Source organism: Corvus moneduloides, chromosome 11 (assembly GCF_009650955.1).
Source record: "Corvus moneduloides isolate bCorMon1 chromosome 11, bCorMon1.pri, whole genome shotgun sequence".
NCBI lineage: Eukaryota > Metazoa > Chordata > Aves > Passeriformes > Corvidae > Corvus > Corvus moneduloides.
Genome location: NC_045486.1, coordinates 178,725 through 189,702, shown reverse-complemented (window position 1 = coordinate 189,702; position 10,978 = coordinate 178,725). Strand labels below are relative to the sequence as shown.

The following is a 10,978-nucleotide window of genomic DNA, read 5'->3' as shown; positions in this document are numbered from 1 at the left end:
ACTTGTAATGCAGCAGTAGTCCAGCCAATAAAAGGCTGAGCTCTGAAAAGAGAACTGAAGGAGCAAAGCATATGGACTGTCCCTCCCTGTGGCACTGTAGCTATTTCAGCCAGCATAGTTTAAGGTCGAAACTGAATTGAACTAGATGCAGCCCCAACACATTTGGGGAGAGAAAGATGTACGGCTGCAGAGCCAAGGGTGTATCACACAACAGATGCCCACAGATGTGTAACACCTCCTGCATTCAGAAGTAATAATAATATTAAGGGACCTTTTGTTTCTGCCACAGAAATGTTTGCCAAATCATTAAATATGAACACTTTGATTTAATGATGCTTAAGTGTTTCACCAAAATGAAACTAATGGCTTTCAGGTATAGTAGCCATTCATGTAACACAGTACGAACACTTTGTAACAGTTATTTTAATTTCAAGAGGTAGTTTGCAGAATTTCAGCACTGAACAAAATTAGTTCTACCAACAGATTAAGGTTTAGCTCAACCTAACCAAAGTCTTGATGCCCAGACACACAATCTTCCCATCTGCCATTACCGTGGTAACAAAATAGGGAGTTATGTTTTCTTTGTCAAACATAATCGTGAGGGATAAGATAGTTGGCTAAAAGCTCAGCTAATACTTTACACGGATTATGCAGCTGAGCTATAATGAACTGAATTAAATACTTCAATCCAAAACATGAAGAGAGTTACTGGTTTAAACTCAAGTTCTGTTTTCAGTGAACAGCTTCTTCAGCCATGTAGTCAAAAGATCCTCCATTCCTCCTGTAAATGCCATGATCCCTTGCAGGTACAATCTTCTCTAAATATCAAAATGTATTTTAAAAAATTATCTTGTAACATAACGCCAGCCGCGTATTTCTAGTGGTAGTGCTGACACATGCAGGGGAAATCAAGCAGACTGACAATAACCAAGATTGAAGCTACGTGGATTAAATCATGTATATATCTCCATTTTACTCACAGTAGTTTTCCTGCCACAGCCATTTCCAGCTGTCTTGGTCCTGAAATTAATATTCTTCAAAAACTAAATGAAATGCTGAAAGACTGCATAAATGGGCAGCAATAGGAATCCTCCCTTGTGAGACTTTTGATGAGATGAAATACGTAGTGTGAAGAAGCCAGCATAACAAATAGTTACAGATGGTAATAAGTAGGGAGACGTTGTTTCCTCCTGTTGCTGTTTCCCAGCCATCAATAGATAATTACGTGGTTAAGCAATCAGAAATCTCTAATTATTTTTATAATTTTAATTTGCACATTGTGGTGGAAAAAGGAAAGTTCTCCATTGTAAGGAAAAGCACAGGACAAACTATTTCATCATGACAGAGAAAGAAACAATTCTTTGAGCATAATCTTCATTCCCTACACACAAGAAATAAGGGAATAGCATCTCAAAAGAGAAAATTTGGGACACCATTCCTATGTGAGTTCCTATCCAAAATCATGGTATAAGTTTCAGAAAGTGTAGCTACTGTGCTGTTTTTATTTAGAGTATTTTGAAATGCAGACTTTAGATATGGGGAAGTGCAGACAGTTAGAACTGAGCTGTGCACTGTACTGAGAATAAAGGAATACTGAATGCAAACTGCTTGAAAAAGATTCACTGATTGTCCTGATATTTGGTGGCATGCCACTTTTCTTACTGTTATCTTAGTATAATTGGAGTAATTTGTAAGGAACTACACTGGCCTATTTATTTGGTTAGACTCTGGGAGACATAAAAGGCTGTTTCTTCTGATCTTCTTAACCTTCCTGAAATTTCTTCTGATACCCAGAAAAAAGCTGACAAAGAGTCATTCTGATGTAATCAGAAAACAGTCTTTCTAGAGTTATGAGACACCAGAGAGATTTCATCTAAGTTGAAAACTGAATCAGTGATCTCAGCTTAGCCCAGAAGGAATGAAAAATTTGTTCTAATCAGGTGGCTTATCGTGTATACCGCTTAAGAATTATTCTGTATCTGGAGTTTTATCCAATCCAGCTGCATGTGGGAGACTTAACTCATGGAAAAGGAGGGAGAGAGAGCTGTGTATTCACCAGTCTGCAGTTACTGTGGTGCTTCACAGTATCCACTGCTGCTGCTTTAGGCTGCTGGGTGTCTGTCTAATCACAGAATGGGTAACTCATATTTCCCTCCCCATTATGTCAGAAACTTTATGTGCCAAACACACCACCTTTGCTGAAGTAACATTGCTTCTTTTGCAGGCAGCAGTTGAAGGCTGCAGAGTACTGAAGATTCTTGCCAGGTAAAAACAGGGAGGCAACAGAAGTGGGTTTAGTATCTTGTAAGCCTGGCGCCCCAGCGAGATCTACCTTTTGCATTTTTAAATCAGTTATTGAAATCACTGAACATCCTAAACTAACTTTCTGTTAGTAAAATTAATGACATTTTTATTAGCTAAAACGGAGTCTTTACACCTTTACCATCATAATAAGACATTTTTAGGACTAACTCCAAGAAAAAAACATCACTTTGGAGGTACTACACCACTTTCTGCAGTGCCTGGCCTTTCCTAGGAATGTATATCCAAGAGTAGGATACAAATACACCTAGTCCATTCCTGGTTATGTGACAAGACTTGAAGTTTCTACGTTCTCATCCTTGTTCTCGTCAGAGAGTGTCTGTACTGAAACAGTGAATAAGGAAGAAAAGACTGAACTGTAGAGAACGCCAGGGCCTTCCTTTGTCTTATAAACAAATTTGAAGTAAAATAATGTCATTAATTCATTTCCTTTAAGTAAAATAACCATGGAGACATTCACTTAAAAGAAATACAGCTTAAACAGTTACCCACTTTCCCTCCAATGATAATTTTCTACAGCAAAAGGATCAAATAATCTTGAGTTTTCCTTCCGCTACCTTCAGTAAAACTGCTATTGGAAGAGAACTTATGGTAACGGACCCTGTTCACAGTCTGGTAACAGGCATTGTCATGTCCTTCTCTTACCCACTTGTGCCAGCTACTGGTCACTACTGTTTGCTTACACAGTTTTCTTCGTAACTGCTTTGTCCATTGATCTTGCCTTTCACAAGGCTCCTTAAACAATTTTCCTTTTTCTTTGCTGGGGGTGTGAGGGAGAGGCAGTGGGAGGAGTACAAGTGTTTGTTTAAAAAACTAACCCAAACAAAAGAAAGCACAGCTTCTTGCCTTTTATCACAACAATTTCATTCTGCTTCAGTTTCTGCCTCCTTTGCTGTCTGAGCCACTTGAAAGGTTCCGGCTGTGACTTCTAAATGGACACAATGTAACATTGCACCATAAGTAATGTGTATGTTCACAAATAATTGTGCATGTTTATTTTAGGATGTATTTTATGTTGGAGGGAGACACACCCACCCTGTGCTTAAAAGGAAACTCTTGGGGAATACAAATTCCTTTAGCCTGCTCCTCCCCTTATTGTTCGATGCTTCCTTGTACTGACAAGGACTGCTTCCTCTCCTTACCCACCTTCCTTCAGGCAACCCTGCATAGTTCCATTCCTGCCATGATCCGTATGAAATTACATTACATTAGTCTCCTCCCGTCCAAGTTTCTAAGCAGTGAACAGTAGCCTACCAGCTCTCCTGGAATAGCAATCAACCCATGCAGCCTTTACTGTTCAAGTGTTTCTTTGAAACAATAACATTTTGTAGTGCGGTATCACCAGAAATACTGCAACTACCCACTTTCAAATATTTTCAAATTTAGGATTTCAAATTTAGCCTAGAATTTAATTAAGGCTTAGAAGGGACCATACCTACAAAGCACCACCACTGAGAACTAACTAAACACTGAGGTTTCACATTTGCCTGGATATATGCAGACACGTCCCAGGGCCATGCTCTTTGTGAGTGGCTCAAGAAAGTACGTAGTTCCACAGTGCAGATACTGGTTCCAGCCTTGACTGGTGCTGCAATCCAGTTCAGGCTTCTCTTAAGATGCTGAAAGTAGCTTTTTCTGACCAATGAACTTTTGTGGACTTGTGTTTCCTTCACGCCTTTGGCATTAATTCAACTCAGACATATGTTAAAATGGGAAAGGCATTGAGGACAGAGGGCAGAAATGCATTGTTCAGGGACTTGCAGAGCTTTTGGATGGAAGTGATAGGGCAGGTGAAGGGACAATATTGCAACAGCGGGGTGGGACTGCACCAAACCCAGAATCTCAGTAGAAACCAAGTCTTGTCTGCCACTGCTTCTGCCCAAGAAGAAGCGATTTAAATCCACAGATGGAAAGTAAGAGGAAACAGGAGGCAGAGAGAGAATATCCAGACAAGGACATCAGAAAGTCTTGTTCAGCTTTGATCAGGAGCTTTATAATTTCACATTGCTATATCAGAATGAAATTAGAACTGATTTTCTAGAAGGCTTTGGTCTAAAGTCAGCAAACGGTGGACTACATACCTCAGTACCACTGTCATTTTAATCCTGTAATTAATTGTTCATTTTAAAAATAAAGCCCTTATTTCCAGTTAGTGCTGCCTTGCTTCTATCTCCAGTTTGCATCTCCAGCATTTATTATTGTTTCTTCCATGGGGTTAAAGACTCTTGTATTGTTCAGTCTTTCTCTAGGGAAGATATCTACTTCCCTACAGCTATGTCCTGGTACGTTCTTCTTTTTTTGTAAACTGAACAAATTAACTCATTAAATCTTTGCAGTTGGACAATTTTGCCCTTCCTGAAGCATCTTCTTTTGAATTTTCTCAGAACTTTTCCCAGTTTTCCAATAGCTGCTATAAAAGTACATGGGGCAGACCTATAAGAAGAATTCCACACTGTATACTGATAATGCTGTATACAGAGTTCAGTACTTTCCTAGGCCCAGTTCTCACAATTTTCCATTAGCTTGTTACTGTATCAGGTTGATCTGCTTGTCCATTGTGACCTCTAAATTGTTCCCAAGGCTGTTGATTGTCTCTAAATTCATTGCTTTGTAATATGTATTAAGTGTAATTTGTTTGAATGGATCGAACTTAATGATCCAGATCTGTTTATACAGCTGCCCTGCCTATTTTGTTAATTACCCTTTCACCAATCTTTGCATCGTAAAGTAAACTTTGTCATCCTATATGTTTTTGTTTGCTTTCCTACCAAGGAAAAGGATGTCCTGGTCCCACCACTATGCATACCACCATTTGATAATGTTACAGAGATAACTACTACAGATATTCGCTACTGACAGCTAGCCAGTCCTTAGCCTTTATTTCTGTTACATAAATGTTTTTCTCTTAAATCAGAATGTGCTACTAAAATACTACATAGATATGCATGTATGTCTTTGCATCTATATAGTTGCCATTATCAAGCAGATCTGTACGTTCTTCGAAAGACTGGGATCAAATTCCTCATTTGAAGCAAGCAAAGTACCACTACTGAGGAAGTGGGAATAAGCAACCTTAAGAATAGCAGTAAAAACAGAAATTTATTTTTGCTTGCAAAAACACTATTAGAGACAAAAATTATTTGGAGCAGGAAGGACAGAAGTTATTTCATGGTAGCATTTCTATTTTATGAACTAGATAACAACATAAAACAACAAAGAACTTATCCTATAGCAGCAGCCATCATGCTCAAGACTCCCTCTCATGTCAGAAAATGACAGTGCTAAGAGCTCATACTGTTGAGAAAAGCATCGTGTGCAAACTGCTGCACAAACCCAGAATCTCATGGAAACAGTGTGACTGCACGATATAGCTGTAAAGCAGAAAATTTTCACAGCTACCAAAACAACACCAAGTTCTTAACAAAATAGAAGAGAGAGGAAATGCTGTACCTGTGACTATTTCAGCTTGCATTTATCATTCGACCATAGTGCGTCCTCCTTAAAGAATAAATTGTTCTGACAGAATGGTAGACAGAGCTTCCTATCAAAATGACATGTAACTTCACTGTAAGTGAAATGGATAGCTCTTCTCTGGCAGATGAACAGCTGGGTTTTGGACCCTGGCCAGAAAATGGGCACAAAACACGATAGTAATGCTGCCAGGAATGTAAGGCAAGCCAAGTACCGTCTCCTAAAACTCATTTATTACATTTCCAGTATGTAAGGCTGTAGGTTCGAATATGTAATTACAACTCTGCCAGCTGTCCAAGTGAGACAGCGAGGGTGTGTTCAAGCTGCCTATGAAGATAAGCCATTTTAATGTCATCCTGAATTAAGTACCCAGCATAAGCTGTGTAACCTGCTTCAATGTGTTGGAGATTTAAATAGATGAGGTAGCATGGTTTACAAGGAAAGTATCATTCCTTTGAGGGGGTTCAACTCGTAAAACACCAGTGCTGTCACTGGTAGGATCCCAGGATGTACTGTAAATAAATGAGACATCATTAATTGTGCAATATTCGATGTAGAAATAGTTCTCTTTGGTTTACAGCATATAAGTGCATCACTTATTTCACACTAGAGAAAAGTCTGAGATTACAAAAGTTACATGAGAAGTGAAAATAGTTGCTTGGGAGTCACTTGAAATGGCAAAGGTACTCAGACTAGGAATTTCAAACCATGTAGGAGTGTAAGTCTTCCTTTCAAATGGGATTTCAGTCCAGATTTAGGTACCAGTTTGACTTGAACAGGTATTAGATACTTACATGGCTTACATGGCATGAGAATTTGGACTTTAGGAACTTGAAATACGAGGTCCCAATCAAAATCAGCAGGTCATTGGCCCCTAAATGCCTCAGATATTTACAAAATTGGTATTTCATGTTCTTCGTAAGTCTGATACTTTTGAGAAACATCTATCCTCTCTTATCAGTATATGTTCCTGTGATCAAAGGCACTCTGTATATAGCAAGAGGGCTCCACAGTGTGAAGACAGACCTATAGTCAGTAGTAACTATCCTAACAATTCCCATGGGAATTTTGTCTTCTTAAAAGTCATAACTGCAATATTAACAGCTGGGCTGTCAAAGCATATCCCACTCTGCAGAAATAAAATGTTGCTATGTACAGTTACAGGAGTGCATCCTCTATGATTAGATCAACGCATTATGACTCCGGGATATCAGATCAATACCTTACAAATTTCTGTTACTATATAGCTTTACTGCAGTCATCTGTAAATACAATACAACAGCATAACATCCCATAGTGAAACACTGTTGGAGAAGGGGAAAAAAATCAAAAGGCAATATAATCAGGATGTTTCAATACCAAAAACATCTTGATCCTGAAAATTCTTCAGTGTTTTCACTGTCTCTAGCAGACTGTACATACATATCTTGCTGGTGGGCTGAGCTATGAAAAATCACAGGTACATGACAAATAATCTTGGTACTAAACTACTACCATATATTTCTTTTTCATGTAATTGTGTTTGTGCCGTCACCAGTTTGGCTCCGTTTTCACAACAGTAACTTAACACTGAGGCAGGCAACCTGTTGTTTCATACATTGCTTCTTAGGTGCCAAAGATGGCTAAAATTCTCTGACAGGTCCATACAGCATCTTTTCCTATATCACTTTTAGTAGCAGCTGAAAGAATATACAGTCTGCTTATATATCTGAACAATCTGGAGTCTAACGTCTGTACGTTTTTCCTATGGGCAGCATCATTTCAGCACCTGGCAAAAAAATTACTAGAGGCTGGAAGGTCCTATATATAAGGCTGGTCTGGTCTCTTGTCTCTTACCACAGATTTCCTGTGGCCTTGGGTGGATTGCTTTATCTTTCTTTTCATATCAGTTCTGCATCTCTGAGGATAATCCATATCTCCCTTCCAGTTTTCTGTCTGTCATTATTTTAACTTCTGTGGGATCAAGGCTGACATATATGCCTCCACATATGACTCTACTTACTGCTGCTATGTATTACTTACTATAATACAAAGATAGCTAATGCTGGTGCCCAAGTTGTACCAGTTAATAAATACCCCTCGATTCAGTAGGAAGTTCTGCTTTGCACTGATGGGGGAGACATTCCTTGCATTGTGCGAACATACAAAACAAAGGCTGAGAAGGGATATGAGCACTCTATAAATACAACCTGGAGGTAAACACCAGAAGAGGAAAAGAACTATTTTTAAGCAAAAGGACAATGTAATCACACGAATAAATGGTGTTGAATCTGGTCTGGAAACCAGGAGTAGCAGGAGAGCTGAAACCTGAAAGGTTTTTGTTTAAGATATAATTGGAGGAATTAATAAAAGGAGTAGTAACAACGGGTACTGCTTTTGGTAATGAAGATAGTCCCATTCGGTCCTACATTCCTGAAAAATAAAAACTGCTAATAAAGTTTAGGTCTTTACGAATGGATACATCTGATATTCCTTACCCTGCACTTCCACTGACAACAGGAGTAGATTAGAGCTGGTCTGTTTTAAATAATGGAGAAATGAAGAAAGAGAGGTAGGAGCATCATTGCTAAAGCAATTTTTGCCTGGCTTCATTTTCAAATGATTTTGTCTCCTGGGAGGGACAGAATCCAGTCCAGACCAGGATCAGAAAATAGAATGGAAATATCACCAGATTTTAGGAAAGTGTCTCACTCCCTACTCCAAGAGGAAAGAGAACCTTTTGCTTTAAACTCAGAGCAGTGGTATAACACACTGATAGAACAGTGGAGTGCTGGGCTTGACCTAAAAGAGCTTTTCCAATCCTATGTTCCTATGCTTTGGCAAACAATGATTCAACAGAACAGTTGTAGGGCAAGGTATCTAGCGGTAAAATCTCTGGGCTTCAGGATGTACCCATTCATTGCAAGTGAGGTGCCCAGAAATATTCACCTGGAACAAGAAAACAATGGAAAATTTTAGGGCTAACAAGAAAGAAGCTGTTGCTCTTCATCTTTAATTCTGGAAGCAGCATTAAATTTTTCTAAATGACTCCAGTTACCCATAATTGTTTCTTGAATTGTTATGTTTTTCACACACATGCCTCGCCCCTGAAAATCAGAAAGTCTGGGTGAACAGTTTAAAGTTTGCCCCCATTTTCCAGTGGCATCTTTTAATATTTTAACTGTTGAATGACTTGTTCCCTTATGCTATGTCTTTCACCTTCCCAGTTTCCAAGGAAAAATTCTGGGAAGTTAACAGAAAGGAGGAGGAAAGGCTTGGGTTTGCCTTAGAGAGCAAATTCTGCAAAAAACATTACCTCCCCCCAAAAATATACTTTTGGAAAGAAAGTGACAGCAAATTCCCTAGGAACTTCGTGAAGGGTTGAGTGTATCCGAGGGAGTAGTGGGCGCACAGCCGCATTCCTTAGCAGGCGCAGCCTTGCCGGTCTGCCAGTCTGGTTGTCCCCGGAACACCTCACCTCGCCCGCCCTTGATCCCTTACGGGCTGGGCAAGCAATGGGGCACTCACAGCCTCGGGGAGCCATTGAGCACCTGCTGGATCGCAGGGGAAAGGAGGGGCGGCCCTGGACGGAGAGTGCCCGAAGGAGAGGTGCCAGCCCCAGCGGCACGGCCCCGAACCCGCCGGCCCCGAAGGATGTCGGGGAGAAGGGGGATGCAAGCCCCGGAGGAGCTGTGCCCGGGGGTACCATCCTTGGCGATGGGATGTGCCGGCCCGAGGGAAGGAGGGTGCCGGAGGAAGGAAGCCCGCCCGGCGTTCGCCGGCCCCGGGGAAAAGATGTCTAGAAGCAGAGACCCTTCCCGGCGGGCCCGCGCACTTACCGGCGTTGTTCATCTTCCACCCCAACTTCGCTCGCCGGCTGCTCCGGGCGCTCAGCGCATGGTCCCGGGGGCCCCGCCGCCCTCGCCCCTCGAGGCCGCGCCCGGCCCTACAGCCCCTGCGGGGGCACGGGAGCGCAGCGGGACAGCCGGACGCGGACGGCGGGCTGGGCGGGTGGCGGTGCCGGCCGGGGGCGGTCAGCGCCGCGCGCCTCCGCCCTGCCCCGCGCGCGGCCCGTCGGGGGGCGGTGGCGGCGCCGGGGCCCCGCACGGCCGGCGGCGCGCGGGGCCGGACCGGGCGGGGCAGGACCGACTCCGTGCGGGCAGCGCCCGCCGCGGGGCGAGCCCGGGGGTCCCCGTGGGGAGTGCAGGGCATGGATGCGGCACGGATGCCCGGGCGCGCGAATATTTAAAGGCGCGGCGGGGTCCTTTGGCCTCCTTTTCGCGTGCCCCCCCTTCGTGTCCCCACTCCCTTTCCACCGCCCTTGGACCCCCTTTTGTGCCCTACTTGGTCTCCTTCATGCGCTTCTTCATCCCCTCTCCCGCCTTCTCCTCTCCCTCCATATCGCCTCGACCCTCCCCCGCCCCCCCATCCTTTTCCCTCTCTTCATCCTTTTCCCCCTGCCCATTCTTCCCTTCTCTCCATAATTTCCCCCCTTCCATCCATCCTCCTCAATCTATTCATTCACACACACACACCCGCTCCACTCCCCCGAGGGACACGACCGCCTCAGCCTAGAACCTCGTAGGGAACGAAGCTCGGGGAGGCCCCCGCCCCGCCCCGGGCGTTTTTCCCTAACCGGGAGCATCCCTGCAGAGCCGACAGCACCTGCTGCTGGAAGCGGGATCAGAGTGCAGAGGAGCCAGGCACGGTCCCTCGCATACAAACCACGCTTGCTCAGAGCAGTTTCAGCCAAGCTGCAGGTTGCTGTCTGCAGCCCTCTCCCATAAGCCAGCATCTGGCTCAACGAGATTAGTGCAGGCACCTAGTTTTCGGGCTGGTAGCAGCACTAACACCCAAACAAAATTGGATCGCCCCCTTCCTCTCAGTGGAGGCATAATATAGCCCTTCTACGTTTCCCAGTGGGGCTGGTATTGCTCACGCAAGTAAGCACAACTTGGCAAATTTCCCTCCCCTGGCAAAGAAATCTCAGGAGGGCTGAGCTGACCTCAAGATTCACTTCCCTTAGTCGGGGAGGGACCCTTCCTTCCCAGAGCAGGGCGGCTGTTTGCAGCAACCCCAGAGTCCTGCAGGCCAGAAGGCTGGGTATGGGGAGAAGTAGCACATTGTACCTGCCCAGTGTCCAAGCAGGGGTGTGAAGCTGTCATGTCTTGCGTTGACATTTTGGATCCCCTAGGAATCACAACAA

The 10,978-nt window shown here is 43.4% G+C and overlaps 1 protein-coding gene across 1 annotated transcript in view; it reads right to left on the bottom strand.

The window, feature by feature from the left end:
• Positions 1-9,787, bottom strand: part of FGD5 (FYVE, RhoGEF and PH domain containing 5) — a 97,511-nt gene extending 87,724 nt beyond the window's left edge. The window contains 1 exon segment of the mRNA XM_032120350.1: positions 9,612-9,787. Coding sequence (XP_031976241.1) covers positions 9,612-9,624 — 13 coding nt within the window. The 5' untranslated portion in view covers positions 9,625-9,787.
• Between the last annotated feature and the right edge of the window lie 1,191 nt (positions 9,788-10,978).